The sequence below is a fragment of the Antechinus flavipes genome, chromosome 6, assembly GCF_016432865.1.
Source record: "Antechinus flavipes isolate AdamAnt ecotype Samford, QLD, Australia chromosome 6, AdamAnt_v2, whole genome shotgun sequence".
In the NCBI taxonomy this organism is placed as follows: domain Eukaryota; kingdom Metazoa; phylum Chordata; class Mammalia; order Dasyuromorphia; family Dasyuridae; genus Antechinus; species Antechinus flavipes.
In genome coordinates, this window is record NC_067403.1 from 109,806,977 (window position 1) to 109,832,569 (window position 25,593).

General features: G+C 35.2%; 1 protein-coding gene across 2 annotated transcripts in view; it reads right to left on the reverse strand.

Moving 5' to 3' along the window:
- Positions 1 to 25,593, reverse strand: part of GPM6A (glycoprotein M6A) — a 491,980-nt gene that overhangs the window by 223,359 nt on the left and 243,028 nt on the right. The window contains exon 1 of one of the 2 annotated variants that reach the window (XM_051965636.1): positions 2,160 to 2,723. The exons of the other annotated variant lie outside the window; for it this stretch is intronic. Within the exon in view, the coding sequence (XP_051821596.1) occupies positions 2,160 to 2,196 (37 nt within the window). The 5' untranslated portion in view covers positions 2,197 to 2,723. Of the gene's footprint in view, positions 1 to 2,159; positions 2,724 to 25,593 lie in introns of those variants that run through there. 2 annotated transcript variants of the gene reach the window in all.

Genomic DNA, 25,593 nt, shown 5'->3' on the forward strand with positions numbered 1-25,593 from the left:
AATTATCAACCTGCAACCCTCTCATGTGTATATCTATCTCACATCTAAGTTGCAGTAATCCTCTTTAGCAATCAACTCATGTAAGGAATTTGACACAGGTAGAGGAGAAGAAATACACAGGGATGAGAAAGCTGAGAACAAATCTGTTTTGTTTTTTTTTTTTTAAACACTCCATAAATCTTGCCATTTTAATTGAACATACTTTTCAATTAAAGCAAACCCTTTTTTTTCAGGTTTAGCATATGTTTATGATGGCAACCATGCATTAAAAGGGGAAAAATGAAGATCCTAACACAGCATCTCCAAATGAAGAAAATCAGACATGTTTTCCCGCATACCCTGGGATAATGACAATGATTAATTACATCATCTGTCTTGTTTATTGGCCCTTCCCCATACTTACTCAGCTTTGCATAGCATACACTGAAAACCAACCTGTTCACTCTTTTTACTTGGTACTTGTTGGAAATGTTTTCATCATTAAAAAAAAAAGAAAAAGAAAACTAATATCTTAAAGCAAGCTGACTATCCAAACAACCAACAGCAAGATAAATCCCTGGCTCAGCTATCATAGTCTCAATTTCTAAGGCAAATACCTCATCCTGAAAAATGCTTTCACTACAACCAACATAAAATCATAATATCTGATTCATTTTTAAAAGACTAGAACACCACAGATGCTTGCCAGTTAAGATTGTCTAAGCTATATGCTCTGACTTGTAAATTTAAAGCCCACTGGTGTGGGCTAGTTAGTAGAATCCTGTAGTGAAAAAACTGTAATGGAGCCATATAACACCATATAATGTTCATGACTGTGTTGCTATCAATATGAGTGAAGTACCAGTACAGCCGACTATGACTAAAATGGGGAGAAGAACACATCCATCATTATGTTGTGTATACACACATCTGAGACAGGTGATAGCAATGTTCTCTGGCTCTGACCTGTCTGAATCTATCTGGCACAGCTAAAATCAAGTCCAGATAAGAAAGTCCAGAAAAGTGAAATGTGTTCGTAATAATGAGAAAGCATATATGCTGAGGATTTGCAAACAAGCAGAGATTTATGCTAAATCACCTGCTGCACTATCTCCAATATTATACCAACCTAGAATGGGTGAGGGGGAGGGAAAGATTTACATGCAATTTCTATCCACTTTGATTACTAATCCTTCATTCCTTTTTCATTGCTGCCTTTCGATCCCGATTCTTTCCAGTGTCACCTGGGTTATTTGGTTCGCAAGAATATTTTCTAAATCGTTACATAAGCCTGGCCGCAAGGAAAGACAGCACTGGAGATGAAAGCTAGAGTTCCTTCCAGTCAAGCCACTTCACTCATAAAAAGACTCAAAGATGGGTTATTTAAAATGAAAACTAGGTATTATGTCTACAAAAATATTACTTCGATTATTTAAGAAAAGAAAGAAAAACACGTCAATAGTTAGATCTCCCTTTTATAGAAGTTATATTTGTTAGGCTTTGCAGAAAAAAGCAGACATCACTTGGAAATTTACAACCCTTCATTCAATGGATGCCAAAGCCAGAAAAGCTTCCACAGAGAGAGAAGGGGGATTTAAAAAAAAAAAAAAAAGAAAAAGAAAGAAATAAAGAAAAGGAACGGGGAGAGAAGACAACCAACACAGGCACAAGCATACATACATACATATATATACACACACACATATCATACACACCAATACTCTAAATATCTTATTAGTCTTTGTTTCACAGGACTTCCTTTTCAAAAGGTTAAAATAATGGTTACATTGTCAAGGTTCTAGTTGGGACTAGCAACAAATATTGAGAGAGGGGCTCCGTCCTAGGTCACACCAGGGCTTACTTGACCCAGCTAGACAAGCGTGAAAAAACGAAATAAATGAAGGTTAACAAAGACCGGTCCAAAAACACATCTAATGCCTGTTAAATGCGGATCAGAATTCTTCCGCCTTTGCATACCTCTTATCCTAAATATTCACATATAATAATGACATTTGTACCAGGCATATACAAGTGGCGAGAAAGAAAAAAGAAAAAAAATCTAGGAAGAACATCTGCCTTCGGAGAGATCATCATTAGCGTTACTGGCATGCCCCAAAAAGCAAACAAGGAAACTGCAAAATAGCCGCGTAGTAGCAAATAAACTGTTTTCAGCCCACTACCTTTTTGTGTCTGTCCTTCTTCCATATTCTCTTCCATGACTGCCTTTCTTCACTCTACTGTGGTGCAGGGATTTTAATCAGAAGCTTCAATAAGATGTTGGAGGAACTGTGGCTGTCCCCCTTTCGTTCCTCCTCTTTTCCTGGGAAGCTCCAAAAAGCAGTGGGTAAGGCAAGTCCTCAGAGCTTAGCTGAGGCTCCCTCACTCCCCTTGTTTGCTGGGAGACAGGCTGTCAAGTGTAATTTCATTCAAATTACTCTTCCGTGAAGATTATCAATTTTTCCTCTCAAAGCTGCCCCATTGTGCAGCACTGTAAGCAGGTATTCAAACAAATAGCCGCGGAATTTGGGGGGGTGTTGTGGGGGGAGGGAGGGGGCAGTATTTGGTGTCAGGCTCAGTAGCAGAGGCACTGGGATTCATAAGCCTCGCTTTGCATATAAAATGGGGGAAAGAAATTGAGGTTTGTATTGAAATCTGGGCTTTAAATTGGAACCAGGCTGCACTGAGAACAGATGGAGGGGTGTCCTAACATGAAGCAGACCACCAACCCATAATTCCCCCTATTTGCTACCAAAATGGGAAAGCCCAAATGCCTGTGGGTTTTTTATGCTGCAGTAGTTGTTTCTCACTCAGATATGTTACAAAAATGCTTTTTCATTTTCCTCTTCTCTAAGTATCTACTTAATTTGATTTAAAAGCTCCTGGAAAGGATGCAGTTACACTTATCTGAGGTCTGATCTTAAAAGGCTATTATTGAAAGGGTATTTGTAAACTCACACCTTGGCAGATTTAAAAAGAAGCTGGGGCAAAATGTTTGAAGGAGATGACCACGTATCTTTCAGCCTCAAAGGGACAGTGTTTAAAGCAATTATTTCACCGCAGTGGCAAGGGATTCCTAAATGTAAGGGGATAGGGAAAGGCTGCAAACAAATCTTTTGGTGTCTTTTGGATTTCAGACTAGCTCGCTGGAATTACTTATTTCAAAAAGGAGTCTTTGGGAATTTGGATTGTTGTTGTTGTTAAGGTGCTGGGGAAAGACGGAGCTGGAAAAATTCTGGCTAAGGCATAGGAGGGACAGCCACTTGTTCTAGGAATTCTGCAGTCTGATTTAGAATGCAAATCACAATGCTGCAGTCTGGCAATAAATTAGCATTTTTGTACCTCAGCCTGCTCAGAAGCAAAAGTTGCAATACTTCCCAAATGGTGCAGTAGGAAAATAGGAAAGCTTTTGATTATCTTAAGCCTTTCAGGGCAGCAACAAGAAAGAATCCCTTCACTGAAGACACACGGACTAAAGCACCAAAATACCATGCATGAAATTTGTTCTTCTGGTTAAAATTGCCCTTTAAACAATGTGCTTCCAGAAAGATGCTTCCAGCATCCACTGATCTATGTTGCAGTATGTCTTTACATGCCTTACTTTCAAAAGGAGCCAATCTACACGCTTCCCCCACCTTAAAAAAGGAAAAGACCCAGTTTAGAAACAAGTGGATGACATCATTTGTCTCACCAAACAGTGGCTCAGCCATTATACTTGTGTATTCACCTGTTTTCTCTTCTGCTTTGAAAATTTAACAAAGGGAATGATATCCAAAAACCACACACACACACACACACACACACACACACACACACACACACACACACACACACTTTAGAAAATGCCTAGATTGGATTTGAGTTTTAGTTTAAAGACTCATGAGGAAGGCTAAGTTTATTCAGGCCACAGATTTCAAAAGGTTCTTAAATGCCCACTCACAGGGGAGAAGGGGGGAGGGGGAGGAGGTCAAGAATAGGAGAGAGGGAGGGAGTTAAAGTTCAGGCAGCATAGATACCATATTATCACTTGTTTCCTGCTTCGTTTTCCATTCCCACTGCCACCATTTTCATCCATATCCACTTTATCTATTGCTTGGACTAATAAAAGAGCCCCCAAGAGAGCTCTTTGATTTTAAAGTGCAGAGGACCTTAATGTTTTCTGCGTCATGGACTCCATTGGATAATATGGTAAATAAAGCCTATGGACCCCTTTTCATAATAATGTTGCTATATGCCTAAGAGAAAATTCAGAGACTTATAAAGAAAATCATTTATATTGAAATGCAATTACCAAAAACAATTTTTTAAAAAGAATTTCATGGACTCAGCCTCTATGTCCCTCCCAAATGTTTAGACAACTAATTAATCTTGTGATGTACAGACTTGAACATAGAATATAGGATTTTATTTCACTACTCAAAAACTCTATTATCTTCTGTAACAAGTCTAAACTCCAAAGCCATTGTCAAGGACACTAACCACTCTGGTTCCAACCTATCGATCCAGATCTAATTATTTCCATATTTTTCCACACACCAATTAATATTTGCCACAAAATGAACCAACATATTTCCCACTTTCCTATCTTTGTGACTTTTTCTCTTTCAATTAAATTTTATTTTTAATTATGAATTTAGCTGACTTGCATTGGTAGATGACATTCAGTCTCTACTTTTATCTACCAAGGACAAACACCAGCCTCTGTGAGTAAAGCTAGTCTGCAACTAATCAGTTAGAAGACTTCTTTATTCTTTTCTTCCTTCCCTCTTTTCTTCTTTCCTTTCCTGCCTTCATCTTTCCTTTCTTCTTTCCTTCCTTTCTTCCTCTTTAAAAGCATTTTTTTTTCTTCTTTGCACTTCTAAACCCTCCCGAGAGGTTTACTGACTAGATCTTTTTTAAGGATCATGCCTTAATCCAAAATCAATCTTATTCTAATTGGCCACCAATAGATTCTAGGCCAAGCCCTAAATGGTCATGGTTTGAGGCCTGGTTGAATGTAAAATAGCAGTGCCAGAAACCCTGAGCATCTTCCCCTCCCAGATTACTTATGAATCCTCTTTGTCTTATCTGCTCTACTCATACACCTTTTCTTGAATCATAGCAAATAGTGTTGACAAATATTGCTTTGTTGGATAATTGAAAATCTGGTACTTCTAGGTCCTACTTTTTTTATTCCAATGCTGAGGTTTCAAACATACATTAGAAATCAGAATGGCTTCAGACCACCTTGAGGTTATTGAAGCACTGTATGTCTGGATACCTCTGCCCCATCTCCCCTTGATGCATTCCATAATGCAAACATATCAGAGCTCACATTAAGCCCCAGACCAGAAACTCAGTGGGCTTCTAGCCATTATCTTATACAATTCTGGATGACACAGAGGCGCTTACTTGGAATTTTTCTTTGATTTTATTGATCATTGCTTCACCTGCCCCCCCTTTTCCATCTTTACTGTGGGTTGTTCTTAATGGAGCTGGGCTCAGCTGTAATCTTTGTTGGAAGTCCTCTGTGCTTTTCTTATGATTCTCTTTATGCCTGGAATGGCTTCCAACCATATGGCCTTCTGAAACTTAACTGTTATGAACTATAAACTCCTTGGGAATAGAGACCCTGCCTTATTTAGCATTGTGCCAATCTTCATTTGGCCCCTACCAGAGTACCTTATTTGTAAAATGTAGTTACTGGATAGTTATTCAATTAAAAGGAACAAGAAAAATATGAGGAACTTAGCAACACTAAGCAAGATATATATGAAATGAATCTATTTATAGAAGTAGAATCCAAAGATTTTTTTTTTTTTCAGAAAAACTGTGACAGTGGTTGAAAGGGGGCAGAATTATGAATTATGAAGAACATAGAACTTTTAACTATTCAGAGATCTCAAGTCACTATCTAAATGAACAAATGCAAAATGGTTTTGGAGGAACTTTCAAATACATACACACAGAGAGAAAGAAGACCCTCATTCTCCCTTTCTCCAGCTTCTATTAAAGGGTAATTCCCAAAGGTATTTCCATACAACTACTAAACTACAATTCAACTTCAATGACCTCCTGTTACCCCTACAATCCCATATAGATCTGAGCCCACTGCCCCTTTATGGCCTTATTAGATATTATTCTTCTACATGCTTTACAATCTAGACAATATTATATTTTAATTATAATTGTAGTACAATAAACAAAATAGGATCTAGTATTTATATATTTCTTTAAGGTTTGCAAAATGATTTCCCTTTGTTTTCTCATTTGGTCCTTATAACTATCTTATTTACCCTCATTTTATAGATAAAGAATTGCATGATTTGTCCAAGATCTCACAGCTATTAAAAGTTGAGATTAGTATCAAACTCAGGTCTCCTTGACTCCAAGCAGAACACTATTTACCACACCCCAAAATGGCCTCCACATTGTTCATCACAAGCCCCAAGTCCTCTGGCATCTATAAATTCTCACTAATTATTCCCTCCTTGATTCAACTATACTTCTTCCTCCCATGACTCTTAGAACCTCAGTATTTTCTTCAAGACTCATCTCAAACAAACATGGTCAACCAACTGCTAATGTCTTCTCCATGATGGACACTTGAATCAGTTTATACTGGCTCCAAAGAGCTTATGGTTAAAATTTCTGAGTGAGGATTTCATCTTAGAAATTGGCAAACAGTACAAATCAGGACTCGATTTCTTATTTTGTTGATTATCTACCCTTAAACCTGCTAGAAAAAGTGATCCGTAGTGAAATTTAATTTTAATTTCAAGCATACACACATATATATACAATAAAGGAGAGAGGAGAGAAAGCATGCATATATGTGCAGATATACTTTATATATACTAAATGTATATATAAATATATACATTTATATGTTTTTATTTGTATGTCGGTTATATATACATATGTGTGTATGCTTAATTCATCTTTGAGATAATAAGCTCCGCGAGGTCAAGGAATTTTGTCTTTGTATTTACATTGTCTAGCAAAGTGGCACATAATCAGTACTTAAGAAATGCTTGATGATTGATTAATCATCAGGAATCACTTGATTTGCTTAGTCCAATTTTCTCATCTATAAAAGGAAGAGATGAGACTAAATATCCTTTAAGAACTCTTCAAGCTTTAAATGCTAAAATATAATAAATTTTTCCTTTTCCAAGGAATGGCATGAAAAATACTGTCAAAAATATATAAGGAACTCCTTAAGAGACAGGACTAAAAATGTATCTATGATCCTAGTGGCTATTAACAGCTATCTAAATCACTAACCTATTATCAATGAAACAAATCCTCAGTCTAGTACTCACTTTAGCTCTATGAATTTAAATCTTAAGAAATGGTGGTAGATTTGTTGCCTTCCAATGCATGAAAACATTTATTTGGAGCATTGTATTTAACTAAAGCAACAACTACTTAGATTGTGCATATAAATAAAATGGAATATTGTTGTGTTGTATAGTATGATGACCATGAGGAATTTAGAAACATTCAGAGAATGTTTATTTGAACTGATCTGGACAATATAAGCAGAAATTCAAAAATGAATACAACATGACTGTTGTCATATGAATGAAAAGAATGCTAAAAGACAGTTGGGAAATGAATTGCAATGATTAGTTATGAGTAGCATGATAAAACATCTCCTTCATCTTGGTGGAAGAAATACTGAATGATACGTACAAAAAAAAAATCATTTTGTAAATCAGTTGTGCTTAATTGTAAGTTTTCCTCTTATAAGGAAGATTTCAGCATAAACAAGAGTAGTATACTGGGACATGTCTTTGTGATAAATAATAGCATCTACATATCAATTTATATCTATGTGTAATACAAAAATATATACATATGTGTATATATTATAGGAATATAAATGTATATATAAATATATACATTTATATGTTTTTATTTGTATGTGGGTTATATATACATATGTGTGTATGTTAATTCATCTTTGAGATAATAAGCTCCGCGAGGTCAAGGAATGTTTTAATTTTGTCTTTGTATTTACACTGTCTAGCAAAGTGGCACATAATCAGTACTTAAGAAATGCTTGATGATTGATTAATCATCAGGAATCACTTGATTTGCTTAGTCCAATTTTCTCATCTATAAAAGGAAGAGATGAGACTAAATATCCTTTAAGAACTCTTCAAGCTTTAAATGCTAAAATATAATAAATTTTTCCTTTTCCAAGGAATGGCATGAAAAATACTGTCAAAAATATATAAGGAACTCCTTAAGAGACAGGACTAAAAATGCATCTATGATCCTAGTGGCTATTAACAGCTATCTAAATCACTAACCTATTATCAATGAAACAAATCCTCAGTCTAGTACTCACTTTAGCTCTATGAATTTAAATCTTAAGAAATGGTGGTAGATTTGTTGCCTTCCAATGCATGAAAACATTTATTTGGAGCATTGTATTTAACTAAAGCAACAACTACTTAGATTGTGCATATAAATAAAATGGAATATTGTTGTGTTGTATAGTATGATGACCATGAGGAATTTAGAAACATTCAGAGAATGTTTATTTGAACTGATCTGGACAATATAAGCAGAAATTCAAAAATGAATACAACATGACTGTTGTCATATGAATGAAAAGAATGCTAAAAGACAGTTGGGAAATGAATTGCAATGATTAGTTATGAGTAGCATGATAAAACATCTCCTTCATCTTGGTGGAAGAAATACTGAATGATACGTACCAAAAAAAATCATTTTGTAAATCAGTTGTGCTTAATTGTAAGTTTTCCTCTTATAAGGAAGATTTCAGCATAAACAAGAGTAGTATACTGGGACATGTCTTTGTGATAAATAATAGCATCTACATATCAATTTATATCTATGTGTAATACAAAAATATATACATATGTGTATATATTATAGGAATATAAATGTATATATATATATATATATATATACATGCACATATATACTATAAAATAGCAAGTTGTCTTCAAGACAACTTCAAAAATATACATAGATCTTGGTCGATTCCCAACCTCACAGCCTCAGTTTCTCAAGTTATAAAATGGGAATAATAATATACCCATTTTGCAGTCATTGTGATACAAATGACATAATATATGTAAAGTACTTTATACATCTTTCTGTCCTGTCTAAATGTGAGCTATCACCATCAAACAATAGGGTCAGCCTAATGATAATCATAGTTCATATGCATACTTTACGAAGTTCTTCTTTCACAATAAAACAGAAAGATTACAACTCTTATACCCTTTTTAGAGATGAGAAAACTGATGCCCACTAAGGTCAAGTGACTTGCCTAGAATTGCATGGCATGAACTCAGGTGTTTCGGTTTTAACCCTTGCATCTTTTTTCTACTTTATATGGATTCAACCAGGGGTATGCTTATATATGTTAACCAACCAGCTTTCTAAAAAAGGCATAAAGAAACACTTTTAAATTTAATCTGCATCAGAGACATTTCTCCATTACTTTTAAAAGCCTAGCCAAACAACAAAATAACAAATGAAGCCTCGGTTTGTAAAATTTGCCAGTTTTCAAATTAAAAATGTTCAAATTAAAAATTTATCTGTTCCTCTAGCTGATTCAATCACATCCCCAAACATCCCTGGATTTAGTTTAATTAAGGATAAACTAGGCTGAAATTACTTCCTTTAAATGCCACTTAAATTTATAAAGCTAAGGTCATTTAGATTAAAAAGAAAAGACAGCCTTAAAATACACAATTTGTCAAAACTTTAGAAATTCCTTCATTCAAAATTATTTTAAAAGAAATATGTTTTCCTTGTAAGCCAAACTACAATTTTCCTGCTTTATAAGAGTTGACCTAACACTTCCATTAGGTATTTTTTCATATATTTTAATTAGTCTCATCCACAGTAAGTAACAGGGCCAATTTTCCACATCTCTGCCCTGTAATTATAATTTAGGAATACATTCTTCGAGAACTCAGACATTTCTACAAATGTCAACATGATAATATTCAATCAACTGCATGGTACAGTCTTCAAGGGTCTGATGATGTAGTTTAAGTAACATTTCCAAATATAACAATAAAAACAAAACGAAAAAGGCATTTACACTTCTTCTAGGTATAATCTCCCTCAAATCGGGAAATGTATCAACGATAGTGGGTGTTCTTGATAAGTCATGGCAGGCTTGTGACACCATTTGGGGGTTTTCTTGACAAAAATACTGGAGTAATTTGCCACTTCCTTCTCCTGCTCATTTTACAGTTAAGAAACTGAGACAAACAGGATTAAATGATTTGGCTAGGATCACATACCTAATTTAAAGCAGCATTTGAACTCAGGTCTTCTTTAAAAAAAAAAAAAAAGCTTTTTATTTTCAAAGTACATGCAGATAGTTTTCAACATCCCACCCTTGCAAAACCTTTAGTTTCAAATTTTTCTCCCTCCTTTCCCCCCTGGACAGCAAGTAATCAAATATAGATTAAACATGTACAATTCTTCTAAACATATTTCTACATTTATCATATTGCACAAGAAAGACCAGACTAAAAAGGAAAAAAATGAGAAAGAAAAAAAGCAAGCAAACAACAAAAAGGTAAAAATACTATGATGTAATACATATTCAGTTCCCACAGTCCTCTTTCTGGATGCAAATAGCTCTCTCTATCACCAGTTTATTGGAGTTGGTCTAAATCACCTCCTTGTTGAAAAGAGTTAATTAGAGTTGATTAGTCCATTAGAGTTGATTGTCATATAATCGTGCTGTTGTGTAGAATATTCTCTTGGTTCTACTTACTTTACTTAGCATCAGTTCATGGAAGTCTCTCCAAGCCTTTCTGAAATCATCCTGCTGAACATTTCTTATAGAAAAATAATATTCCATAACATTCATATACCATAACTTATTCAGTCAGTCCCCAACTGATGGGCACCCACTCAGTTTCTATGAACTTAAAGTCTTCTTAACTCCAAGCCTGGCTTTCTATCCCAATCAACCACGGGACACATAACTAAATAAGGTTGTCATAACAAATACTACTGACTATTATATAGGGCTGAAAACTCTAATATTGGAAATTTTACATTTTTTAATGATAAAAATAAATAGAAATGTAGTGGTCTTCAAGGATTCTAGAACAATACAGAACTAAGAATAAACATTTTTTAAAAATTATCTAGGTACCTAGACTGGCTACCCCAAATAGACATGTAGAATTATAAATTAGAAGAAATAAAATGAAACTCAGAGATTAACTAATCTAATTCACATTTGAGTAGGAATCCCTTTCATAACATGTCAAGAATTCAAGTAAATTGAGCCCCAGTCCATTTGACAGGTAAATTGCTGAAAGGGATTTGGGTGAAAAAATTGTAATAACTTGGCTATGGTCTAGGATTTTGTTGGCCAGTGAAATTCATCACCTTTCTTCTAGGACAATACCAACATCACTGCTTTCAAAGCATCCTTAGTTCCAAATTGGAAGAGGAACTAAATTGTCGGGAAGAAGGGGAACTACCTTAATCAGCTATGTGAGCTTTGTGTCAGTCACTATGCTAAGTTCTGAAGCATTTTGCTAAGCTTTACTCCCTTAGGAACCTTTGGGTTAAATGCCTGTAATATCACTGCTGAACTGCTCAAGGTGTTGTATGACTATTCTTTTGTTGGATGGAGGGCCAGATAAAAAGAAATATATTTTGTTTTGACAAGTCCTCCCAAACATATATAACATGCCCACATAATTCACTCTTTTGGCTCAGTTAAGTAATGTCCCCAATAGCAAGACTGCAACTCCTCAATGTCTGGCATGAGAAGGCACTTCATAAATGTTTACACCTGACTGACAAGCCTCCATTTTGAACTTCAAATTTGATAAAATAATCCCAATATTGTCTTTATATTTGAGCCAACTATGGTAGGGTCTCAGTGATAACTTTAGTTACATCATGATGCATGTGGTCTCTTTGACTAACTTCTATGGAGACAAATCTTTCCATGTAGGGAATATAGGAATAGGGCAAAGAAGTTAAGGAAAAGATCTAAGGGAGGGGGAGCCAACAGTAGGTGAAGAAAAATTTCACTTGGTTAGTCAGGAGGCACCTTCATTGAAGGATGGGAGAGATTTCAACAGAGAGAAATAGCCCCAATGAAAGAGATATATTGTCAAAGGGTATGAACAGATAATTTTCAGATGATGAAATTAAAGCCATCTATAGTTATATGAAAAATGCTCTAAATCACTATTGATTAGAGAAATGCAAATTAAAACAATTCTGAAGTACCACTTCACACTTATCATATTGGTTAAGATGACAAGAAAATATAATGATAAATATTGGATGGATATGGGAAAACTGGGACACTAATGCATTGTTGGTAGAATTGTGAAATGATTCAACCATTCTAGAATCCAGAATTCTATCCGGAATCCAGAACTATGCCCAAAGTGCTATAGAATTGTGCATACCCTTTGACCCAGCAGTGCCATTTTTGAGTCTATAGGAAATCCTAAAGTAGGGAAAAGGACTCACATGTGCAAAAAATGTTTGGAGCAGTTCTTTTTGTGGTAAAAAAAAAAATTGGAAAATGAGTAGATGCCTATCAATTGGGGAATGGCTGAAGATAATGGAATATTATTGTTCTATAAAAAGGAACAAACTGATTTTAGAAAGGCCTGGAGAGACTTACGTGAACTGATATGGAATGAAACAAGGAGGACCAAGAATACATTGTACACAATAACAGCAAGAATATACAATGATCAACTTTGAAAACTTGGTTCTTCCCAGTGGGTCAATGATCCAAAGCAATCCCAATAGACTTCGGGCAGAAAATGCCATCTGCATCCAGAAAAAGAACTAAGAAGACTGAATGCAAATCAATGCATGCTATGATTACTTCTTTTTTCTATTTTTTTTAATCTCTCCCATGGTTTTTCCCTTTTCATCAGATTTTTTTCTCTCCCAACATTATTCATAAAGTAATGTGTGATTAAAAATACATTTAGTAGAAAAAAATAAGGATTAATATAAATTAAAATAATTTTATAAAAAAGAGATTGTCTATTTCGGATATGGGAAGAATTCATAGATAGGAGAAGGAAAGATGAAAAACGAAGAAGAGGAATCTTATTTGGCTAGAATATAAAGTTCATAAATGGTAATAGTATGACATGTGGCTGGAAAGGGGGGTTGGAACTAGATTATGCAAAGTATTGATCACCAAGATTTTATTCAGTAAAAATGAATATAATATTGTCCTCCCCACCTTTCTCCCAATTTTAGATGTTTCCAAGAAAAGCCCCCAATGTGTGGATGAATATTTCTTGGGAAACATCAATAGGTATCACCCAGGATGGAAAGTCACGAAGGAGTTATCCTTTGCATCACAGATTGGATTATTCAGGAAAATAACAGGGTAGTAAGGAGTTACCATCCCAATAACTCTTGAGGCATCATGGAGTGCCCTATCAGAAGTTAAGATTTTTATAGTACACTCTAATGTTCAAAATTAATGAGAGGCTGCTCAATTCTGAAACGTGCTCTAGAACAGATGGTTGGGGGTTGAAAAAAGCTACCCATACTGGAATTTAATAAGACACAGCTATTGTATGGGTACCTCTTCTCTGAACCCATCAGCTGCTCTGATTCCAGAGGACAGGCAGATCCTCTGATTAGTTCATCTTTATTTCAATAATTCAAGCAATCAGCAACGAATTATTAAATACCTACTTTCTTCCAAACACTAGGTTCTAGTGACACTAGTACTAATACAAAGCAGTTTGCATGCTACTAGAAGGACAAAGCATATTCACAAGTAGTACACATAGACTCTATGCATAATAGGAAGAAGGAGATACTAACTGGAGGAATCAGCAAAGACCTCTAGAAACTAATACACTTGACCTGAGCCTTGTAGGGATTGAGAGCTCCAAAAGGAGAGTGAAAAGGGAAAGCTTCTTAGGCATGGGGCACAATCTGGTCAAAGGTCTAGAACCTAGAGATAGAATATCATGTATAAGACACAGCCCCTAAAGCCATTTTGCTGGAACATAAAATACCAGAGTCAGTGAATAAATAAGCATTATTATTAAGAAATAATGTCAGGCACCATAGTAAGCAATGAAGATGTAAAAAAAGGTAAAAACAATACTTGCAGGCAAGGAGCTTACATTATAATGGAGAGAAATAATGTAGAATTAATAAGGTAAAATACAAGTATGTGTATAGTAAAGGGAAAGCAAGCTCCAAGAGGAAGACACTGGCAATTGGGGAGACCAACAATGGTTTCCTATAGAAGACAAGATTGAGAGGCGCAGGAGTACAAGGGAAAGAGGGTAGGTAGAGCATTCCATGCATGAGGGGCTGCCAATATAAAGTCATGGCATCAGACAATGGGGCAAGGAGCCCAAGGTCCAAGGCAATGTACAGGATGCACCAAGTAACCCAAATGGAGCCAGTAATATCTGGTCAGTGAAATTGGTATATGGAAGGGAGTCTTATGTAAGAAGACTGCAGAAGTAGAAAGGAAACAAATTAGGAAGAGCTTGAAATATCAAATGCAGGAAATTACATGTGCTTCTGGAATCCCTGGCACTCATTAAGCAGGAATGGGACATAATCGATATGTTCTTTAGAAAAATCAGCTTGTTCATAACCTATATCAGATTGTTTGTTTCTTGGGAGGGGTGATAAAAGAGAAGGAGGGAGAAAATTTGGAGCTCAAAATCTTACAAAGATGGATGTTGAAAACTATTTTTACATGTAATTGGAAGTAATTAAATACTATTAAATTTTTTAAAAAGGAAAAGAAAAGGAAAATCATTTTGTCAATTAAATGAAAGACAGATTGGAGTTGAGGGAGTCGAGGTAGGAAGTCAGTTGTGATGTTACTATAATAGTTTAAACTATAAGTGATGAAGGCCTGAACTAGACAGTGGTTATGAGCAGAAAGAATACAATTATTAGAGATGTCATATAGGAGGAAGATTTGGTCTTGGAATATATGGAGTAAAAGATAATGAGCAGCAGAAGGGCACTTAGCTTGCAAGCCTGGATGGCAAAAAGGAAAGCTAGGTCTTTGACAGATAAAGGGAAGTTGCAAAGAGGGGATGAATTTTTGAGGGGAGGAAGAAGAAAATTACAAGTTCTGTTTTGAAGATGTTCAGTTTGGGATGCATAAAGAACATCCTGTACAAGATGTTGAAATAGGGAGTTGGAGATATATGATTGTAACCCAAGTGAATGACTAAAGCAAGATAAACATCTGGGGATATAAATTTAAATCTGGGAATCATCAGCATAAGGATAATAATTGAACCCTTGGGAGTTGGTTGAGTCAACAAGTGAGAGTTTACAATGAAAAGAGAAGAGGGCCCAGGAGAGTCTAAGGGAGCAGGAAGAGTTAATGGGCATGACTAATGAAGATCCAGCAAAGAAAATTGAGAAACAACAGCCTGACAGAAAAATCAAGACAGAATAGCATTACAAAAACCCTAGACATTAAGGGGTATCCAAAAAAAGTGTTCAGTAACACCAAATATTGCAGAGAGATTAAGAAGAATGAGATGTGAGAAAAGGTCATTTAATTTGGTAATTAATAAATCAATTATAACTGAAGGGAGAAGATTCAATTGAATAATAACTTTGAAAGCTAAACTATAGAGGAATGAAAAGAGAGATAGGGCACAACATATAGATGAATAAGGGAAGATAATATATAATCCACTTGAATAGAAATTGGAGCCAGCCTATGAAGAGCTTTCTTTCTTTTTATATTTTGTTATTTTTAACAGTATTTTATTTTTCCAAATATTTGTAAAGATGAGTCTCAACATTCATTTTTGTAAAATTTTGTTCTAAACTTTTCTCCCTTCTTTCCTTACCTCCCCTAGGAAAAGAACACAGCAAGCAATATGATTAAGTTAAATACTGTAATCCTTTTAAACATATTTCCATATTTGTCATGTTGTGCAAGAAAAGTCAGACTAAAAGGGAAAAAAAATGATGAGAAAGAAAACAAACAAAAAAGTGAAAATACTATGCCTTGATCCACATTCAGTCTCCATAGTTCTTTCTCTGGATGTGATTGGCATTTTCCATCCCAAACCTTGGAAGTTCCTTGAATGTCAAGTCCATCACAGTTGATCATCACATAATCCATTCCCTATTGATGGGCATCCACCCCATTTGCAATTCTTTGTCACTATAAAAAGCCACTGCAAATATTTTTGCACATATGGTTCCCTTTCTCTTTTTTATTATTTCTTTGGGAGACAGAACCAGTAATGAGACTGCTAGATCAAAGGATATACAGTTTTATACCTCTTTAGGTGTAGTTATGAAGGGCTTTCAATACCAATAAGAAGAGATTGTATTTTGTCTTAGAGGCAAACTTTTCCAACAGGAGAATGACATGACCTGTATTTTAGGAATGTCAATTTGGTTGCTTTGTGGAATTGGACTGAAAAGATTGAAGGCAGAAAAACCAATTTGGAGGCTACTACAAAAGTCCAGGTGAAAAGGTCCTTGACTAGCAAGGTTGTAATACAGTTGTGGGAGATATTGAGAAAATGGGATCAACAGGACGAAGCAAGTGATTGGTTATAAGAGATAAAGAAATGAGTTGAAGATGGGAGCCAGAATAATGGCTTGGTAAAAACAAGGAAAATAGGAAGAAAATTAGATCTAGAGGAAATGTGGTAAGTTACATTTTGGGTATATTGGAGATACATTGTATGAAAGCAAACTATGCTGCATTCATTACTTCAATTTATTGACTAAATATTTATTAAGAAACTAATGGGTGCAAAGCACAGTAAAATGGGCTGGAGGACATGGAATTGATGACAATCCCCATTTTTCAGATGCTTGCTCTTTGGTGGGGAATATTCAATATTTATACAAATCCCTCACTCAGCATCTCCTACTCTTTCTAGTCAGGTTTTATTTCCAAACTTTAATCTGATACTTTCCTTGTTTGCTCTGTTCCCTGAGGCCCAAGGAAGGAACAAAATATTGGTGACTGTCATACAGTGGCAAGCTTCCATATATCAACTTGAATTTTTTCCTTCATTCAAAAAACCATATATTAAGTTTCTCTTCTGTGCTCAGCCTTAATGGCAAGGAACAAGAAGAAAGGAGAGAGTTTAAAGAAAAAACAATTGGAGAAAAAGATAAAAAAGAGAGGGAATAAGACCCATCTCTAACAAGGATAACTGAAAACAAGGTGAATATCTACAAAGATGACAGAATCAGAGAATCATGCAATTTTCAATCTGGAAAAGATTTATATGGCAATAAAGAAACAAAAGTAAAATCATGTAATACAGGAATCAGGAGACCTGGGCATTAACCCTAGCTCTAGTATTAACATATGTGACCTGGGGCAAGGCACTGAAGTTTCAGAGCTTTGCTTCTCATCTATAAAATAAGAAAGCTAGATTAAGCTATCACTAAAGTGCCCTACAGCTTTTATAATTGATGAATATGTAAGTCCAAGTGTTATAGGAATTCAAGGTAAGGGAAAAAAACACTGGAGAGTATACCATAGTAGGGTAATGTAAGATAGAGAAGTAACGTTATAAAGTGTGGTAGAAGGAAAATTGGATTTAAGTTCAAATCCTGGGTCTGGTTTTATTGATCTCAGCAAGCCATTTCTTCAGGACACAAGGGTACTACAGTGGATAGTGGTCAGACCTGGAGCCAGGAAGCCCTGAGTTCAAATCTGACAGCACTGGCTATCAGTACTGACTGTGTGATCCTGTGCAAGTCATTTAAACTAGTTGCCTTGATTTCCCTTTCTATAAAAGGGGGACAATAAAAGCACCTACCTCTCAGGGTTATTGTGAGAATTAAAGGAGATAAATGAGATAATAATCATAAAGTGTTTATCTGATTTTTGGGCTTCGTTCTCAAAGAAGACCAAAATGACATCATGATGTTAGAGTTTAGTTACAGTGTGTCCAAATGGGGCTGGTCTGACCAACAGAAGCTCAGAATGCCCTACCACAGTTGGACACAAATCGTCCCTGTGAACATTCAGGTGGACTCTCTAATTTAGCGCACCTTACATTTCTTTTGGGCTAATCCAATTCTGTTTTGCTCGGAAAACACAGCATCTTCTCTGATGAGGGCACGCCAAGCTGGGTGGTCCTATGCCAATGTCTCCCAGGTGATACAATCAATCCTAAAGTTCTTAAGAGAGACCTTGAGAGTGTCCTTGTACCGGTGAGCTCTTGCCCTCTGTGAGTTCTCCATAAAATAGTCTTTTTGGCAAACATTAATCTGGCGTTCAGACAATGTGGCCAGTCCAATGGAGTTGTGCTCTCTGCAGTAGAGTTGGAATGCTTGATAGTTTTATTCAAAAAAGGACCTTGGTGTCTGGTACCTTTTCCTGCCAGGGGTGCTTCAGAATCTTCCTGAGGCAATCAAATGTAATCAATTCAGTTTCCTGGCACGGCACTGGTAGGCTGTCCAATTTGCTCAGGTATGTAACAATGAGGCTCTATAGTCAGTCTAATACCTCTCCTCTCCCACACTTTCCTTTGGAATCTCCCAAATAGTGAGCTGCGTCTGGCAATGGTGGCTTGGTACATAGCAAATGTTTGATATCATCATCATTCTATTACTACTAACTAGTAGCATTAGTACTACTATTACTACTCTAGTACCACTCACTAGTACTACTCTTATTACCCCCACTAGAACTACTATTATTATCACCACTAGTACTACTACTACTAGTAGTACCACTACTACTACTATTACTAGTACCACTACTATTACTCCCACTAATACTACTATTATTACCCCCACTAACACTATTTTCACCACCATCACTACTACTACTACTATTAGTACCACTACTACTCCTAGTACTAGTACCACTACTATTACCCCCACTAGTACTATTATTACCCCCAACTAGTGCTACTATTATTACCACCACTAGTACTACTACTACCACTAGTACCATTATCACCATCCCCACCACTACTACCAACAACTCCCTTCTAATCTTCCATTTCATCATCTGTAAAATGGGGATAATAATGTTGACACTAAAATGCAGTCAACAAAGGGAAACGGGTTTAATTCCTGCCTCTGACAAATACTGACTATGCAATTCCAGGTAAATCACTTAAATTCTCAGCAATCCAGCAATTGGAAATTGGATTATAAATTACATCCTGGTTTTTGTTTGTTTGTTTGTTTTTTTAAATCTCATTGGCAGAAGGGATTCCTTCCTAACTGGCCAACCTCCAAAGAATGAAGAAATCCTAGGTCAGGTCTAGACTTTCCCATTATTCCTCAAAATTTAATATAAATGTTGACATTACCCACTTTCTATAACTTTTCAGAAATGCTTTAAAACTTTGTACAAATGTAAATAATTGTTCTGTGTACATGAGAAGAAAATCAGAAAGGAGAGAAATAGTGAAAGGCATAAATATGGGCAGTCTATTTCTTTTTTATGATATTATGGGGGGAAGTTGAATTTTTTAAAATACATAAAAAACATTGAAGTAGTTTTGGAAAGTCTCCTGAAGCTGCTTAGCAATGACAAGTGACATTTATGTATTACCTTATGATTACCTCATACAATCTGTAATTTGATTTCTATAACCCTAACCCTGTGAAGTTAGGCAGATATGGGATTATTCCAATTGTAAAGAAAAAAAAAAATTGAAGCTCAGGAGAAAGCAGTTGCCACAGGATACTCAAATAGTGGATGACAAAAAAACAAAACAAAACAAAAAAAAAAACTAGTGGCTGGTGCTTAGTAGGTACTTAAGCAATCTTTATTGATTGATTATTCATTTGTTTTTGGCTCCAAGTTCAGATCTTCTACAAAATACAATATTGTCTCTAAAAGTAAAAATTTGATTTTAGCCACCAAGTAGCCCTACCTTTTCATCCATTCAGTCACAAATATAACTTAAAGAACAGGGAAGAAGTTGGAACAGGTTGTCAAGAATGAAGCTGTGGCTCTCTTGTAATAGAGCCATTTCCTAATTCTTCAGGATTATCTGTGCTTAAGAACTCAGGAAGTTTGCACTACAAACTGATACAGAAAACTGTGTTAATAACACACAGAACAGGAACATAAACACTAAAATGAATGTCTCTAAGGGAAAGCTAAAAAATGAATAAAATGAAGGGTTACTAGGATCTGAACCCCAAATGAAGGATAAGCATGAAGTGTACATACTGAACCTGATCCAATTATCTAAACTATGCAACAGGGTTTAGGTGACACATGACTAACAAAAAAAGCTACCCAAGTAATCATACCCTTCAGGGGAAGTTTTATACATGATAAGACTTAGCAACTGGTTGACATTGTGAATAGAATGATAGACTTACAATCAGAAAATTCAAATCCTCCTTCAGATACACAATAACTGTGTGGTCCTGTGCAAATCACTTAATCTTAAATGAGCCTCAGTTTCCCCATCGATAAAATGGAAATAATAGCACCTATCATAAAAGGTTGTCGTGTGAATAAAACTATTAATATGATGACTTCTAATCAGGAGGTATTGTAACAAAACTCACGAACTCTTTTACGAAGGCATTTCACCTACTTATTTTCTCTCTCCCTTCTGTCAAAGAACTTTTGAATCCATAGGATACAGATTATTTTTTAAAAAGCAACCAGGTTGTCTGGAGTCTCTCTACTTTTACTTACTGGTTTCTGGCAGCCTCAGAGGGAGAGAGGGTAGCGTCGTCTTAGGTCAGTTCTTTGTAGCTGCTAATCTGTCTGATACTACAAAACCTCTAATCCATATGATAATATCTTGAGAGGGTATGGACATCTTCTAAAAATCTTTTTTTTTCAAAATTTCAATCATTGATAACATTCATATTTTTAAATCTTACAGATTTAAAATTACTTGCACATATAAGTCTCAAGGCAAGGTAATACAGAAGTGTCTTTTTGTGAAGCTAAATTTACATTCTTCTGTTGAATTAATGACATTGGTTGGGAAGAATATTAAATCTTAGCCACACATTTTGTCCCTCACCTTTCAAATAAATTTTTAGTGAATTAGAGCTCTCAACTGAGTTTTCACTTGAGGAAGAAGAAGAGGGAGGAGGTGAAACAAAAGGAAGAGGAGAAGTAGAAGAAGCAGAAGCAGTAGCAGTAGCAGCAAATATTTTATTCCATGCCAAAATAAAGGTTAACTTTTAAAATCTGCAGTATTGGATTAAATTCTGAACCTTGGTCATTTCTTCAGGTGAACACAAAAGGAAACATTCACACACAAAAAAAAGCCAATTAAGACACATGGAAATAAATCCATGAAGATAAATCAATCAGAACTTGTTCAGCTAAGCACAGTGCTGGGCTCTTTTGCTTTTATAAGATCAGCTGTCAGAAGAGACCTGAGTTTCAATTGATAAATGACGGACAAAAGCAGCTACACCCAAAGAAAGAACACTGGGAAACGAATGTGAACTACCTGCATTTTTGTTTTTCTTCCCGGATTATTTATACCTTCTGAATCCAATTCTCCCTACGCAACAAGAGAACTGTTCGGTTCTGCAAACATATATTGTATCTAGGATATACTGCAACATATCCAACATATAAAGGACTGCTTGCCATCTAGGGGAGGGGGTGGAGGGAGGGAGGGGAAAAAAAAAATCGGAACAGAAATGAGTGTCAATATAATGTAATTATTAAATAAAAAATTTAAAAAAAAAAAAAAAAAGATCAGCTGTCAGATCCCAGGACTCTTCATGTAGATTAAATTTTAACATTTTATTAAATTTAAATTTATTTTAAAATTAATTTATTTTAAAATTTTAGTTAATTATTAAATTAGTGTTTTAATATTTTAACTTTCCAGAGATAGGGATCCTAAAACCACCCTTCCAATTTCTAAAAACTATTTTAAAAAGTGTGGGTTTTGAGTCACAAGACCTAGATTCAAATCCTAATTCTACTTCTTACTATTCATGTGACCATGGGGGAATCACAGTTATTCTGGGTCTCAGTTTCCCCCATTTGTGAAATGTGCAGGTTGAACTAGATGTTTCTCTTATGGTCTTTTTTTGCTTCAAATTCTATGAACTTTTGACAAACTGTGTTCTCTCCCAACCATCACTGCCTAAATTCGTCTAAGGCAGTTGATAGCACAAAGTCTAGAGTCAAAAGACTTGAATTCAAATCCAATCTCATACACTTACTAGCTGTGGGATCCTGGGCAAGTCATTTAATTTCTGTTTGCCTCAATTTTTGCAACTGTAAAATGGGGATAGTAGCATATGTATATGTATATGTGTGTGTTTCTATATTACTATTTATAGAGAGAAATTGATATAAATATATCTATCCTCCCCGGTTTTTGTATGGATCAAATGAGATAATGTTTGTAAATAGGTCTTAGATTAGTGTTTGATACATAGTAAGTACTATATAAATGCTTATTCCCTTCCCTACTCATCATTCACAAACAACTATAAATGCATGCTTCTAAAGCAATGAGACTAACCATTGCAATATGGGCTCTTGGAGCTTTTAGACAATCTAGAACCAAACATTATCGATACACATAAGAGAAAACTAAGGCTCACAGACTTTCACTGATCTCATCCTCCTGAGTCCTAGTCCAAAGCTATAAGACAGCCTACATTTTCCTGACATTAGCTCTGTTTTGAAATAAAGAAATTTATCTCAAAAAGAGACCAAAATATCTTGAGATCATGAAACAATTATCTTTTCTTAGGGATGAATAATTTTTTCTGCAAGATTCCACTGTTATTCCCTGATAGGTTTCAAGTTAAAAATAAAGTACATTTGTTGATAATTGCCCTCTTACAAAGACATTTTACAACAGAGTATATAAAAGTAACATGTATACATAACATTGTATGTATAGTTAGACCTCATATTATGAAGACTGGCCAACTTCCCCCCCCCCAAAACATTTGCTAAAACTCCTTATATATAATATACTTCAGACAAATCACATATTTTTAAACCACTAGAATATATGTGAGATCAACATATTAGTAGGAAATCAATTCTGTCAATGATACAGCTATAATCAGAAAGAGTCAACAGAATCATATTTGGTGTTGGAAGGAATGAAAGAGATCATCCAAGTTGATTCCTTTTCTCATTTTTTTAGATAAGAAAACTGATGCTCAAAGAGGCAGGACTACATTCTTAATTAATGTTGGTTCCATCAATTTCTACTTCCTTCAAGGGAATGGCTTTTACAAGCCCCTTTTCTTAAACAAGTTGTTCAGTTCATGCCTGGGCTTTTTTGTTTGTATGTTTTGTTTTACCATCTCCCCACTATCCAAAGAATGATTAAACAATCTCTGTGACCGGTATTTAACTGGGCATATAGTTATATCCCAAATTGGGCTTATCATAGCTAGATTTGGAATATTTTAACCTTCAATAGTTGCACTCATGGAAAGATAGCACATATAAGTAAAATATTTGCTTTACTGATCATTTGCATTCAAAAGTTTGTTTTCATGACATCGATAAACATTTATTAAACATTTGCCATGTGTCAGGCCACTGGGGTTACCAAAAACAACCCCCAACAACCTGGTGTTAAAGGAGTTCTCAATATTATCCCGAGATAATATGCACAAAATTACATATGAAGATATATACAGAATAAACTAGAGATAATGTCATTATGAGGAATCAGGAATGGAAAGTTTTTTTGTAGAAGCTGAGAATTTAGCTAAAACTTTAAAGCAGCCAGGGAAACTATGAAGTTTAAATAAAGAAGGAGAAAATTACAGACACAGGGAAATTCTTATTGTTAGGAGATAGTATTTTGTGCAAGGAACAGCCTGGATGCTGGTGTCATTGGATCAGAAAGTACAGGGAGGGAAATAAAATATAAGGAGATTAGAAAGGCAGAATAGAATCAGGTTATAAAGGTGTTTTAAAGGCCACACAGAGAATTTTATATCTGATCCTGGATATAATAAGCAATCATGGGAGTTTATTAAAATGGAGGTGAGATGGTCAGACTTAAACTTAATAAAAATTATTTCAAAAACTTAATGGAAAAAGAACTGAAGTGTAGAAAGACTTGGGGCAAGGAGAACAATCAGAAAGTTATTTCAAAAGTCCAAGGAAGAGGTGTAGAAAGGCCTGAAATAGAGTGATCAAAAGAGATAAGAGAATGAGTACAAGAGATATTTTGAAGGCAACAGATTAGAGATGGTGAGAGAATGAGGGTTGAAAATGGTACTGAGGAAACCTTGGTGAGTAGGACGGTAGTACTCTCCTTATTAAGAGAAGAGCATAAGAAGTAGGGTGAGTTGTGGGTAAAGACAATGGATTCAGTTTTGGAGAGGTTGAGTTTAAATTGTCTATGATACATCCATTTAGAGATTTCTAAAAGACAGTTGGAGATGTGGTTATTGGAAGTCCAAAGAGAATTAGGACTAGATAAAGAGATCCAGAAAATTCTCCGTATCAAAATGTTAACTGGATTTATGATAAATGATGAGGTTACCATGTCAAATTGATAATGGAAGGACAGAGGCCTAGACAGAGCCTTGGGAGATACCCTCAATTAGTGGGTCTAACCTAGATGAAGATTCAATGAAGAATGAGAAGGAGCAGAAAAGTAAGAGAAGAACTAAAGCAAAAAACAAAAAAAAACAGTATGTCCTTTCAGTCCCAGAAGAATAGAGAATCAGCAAATTATCAAATTCCCTTCTTTGTCTAGGCATTAGTCACACAGCCATATAGCCTAAAAATGTTTCTTTGGGGTCTCCATATTTATAGAACACTCCTAAATATCCCACTACTTTTGTCCAGAATGCAACAGTAAGAAAAATTTATTTGGGGCTAAATTTTAATATTCCAAATTCAGTGAGATAAAAGCACAATCTTTCTCCTCTGAACTCCCTTAAGACTATTTCAGTCATTTACCATTTAGTTCAATTTAATCCAATAAATACATATTAATCACCTTTGATGGACAACATATTGTTTTAAGTTTTGATGCTATATAAAAATTGAAAATAACACAGTTACTGCCCTCAAGGAGTTAACAGTCTAGTAAATACTTCGTGCTAATAGTTTACTATTTTCTGTTTTATCTCCTCAAGTAAAGGGAGGACCAGGGAACCATATATCTTAATCTTATAATTTTATTGGTCTCTATTGCTAAGCTCAATACCTTTTATATAGTAAGTCGAGATTTGAAAAAAAGATTGTGATAAGGTACATCACTGGGCTAAATCTAAGAAGTTAAATTCAAATAGGGATACATTTTTAAAACAGCTTTATAAGAACAAGATATAGGAGTTGTGGCTTAATAGTATTTCACCTAGAAGAAATCAGGTCTTTTAGTGAATTCAGCTAGCTATGTTATGGCCACCTTAGGAAGCTTTCAGGGAGGCACAATATCCTGGACTAGGGAGAAAATAGTTCTACTGTATTGTCCTCAAGGCATGCCAATTCTGGGGAATTGTGTTCAGGTACTATATTTTAGGAAGGAATATGATAAGCTGGAGAAGTTCCAGAACAGGCTAACAAAGATAATGAAAGATCTAAAGTTCATGCCATAAAAGGAAATGAGAATTTTTAACTTAAAAGAACAATATATTTCAAGGGGAGAACACGATAACAGTCATCAAGATTTGAAGGATTTATCA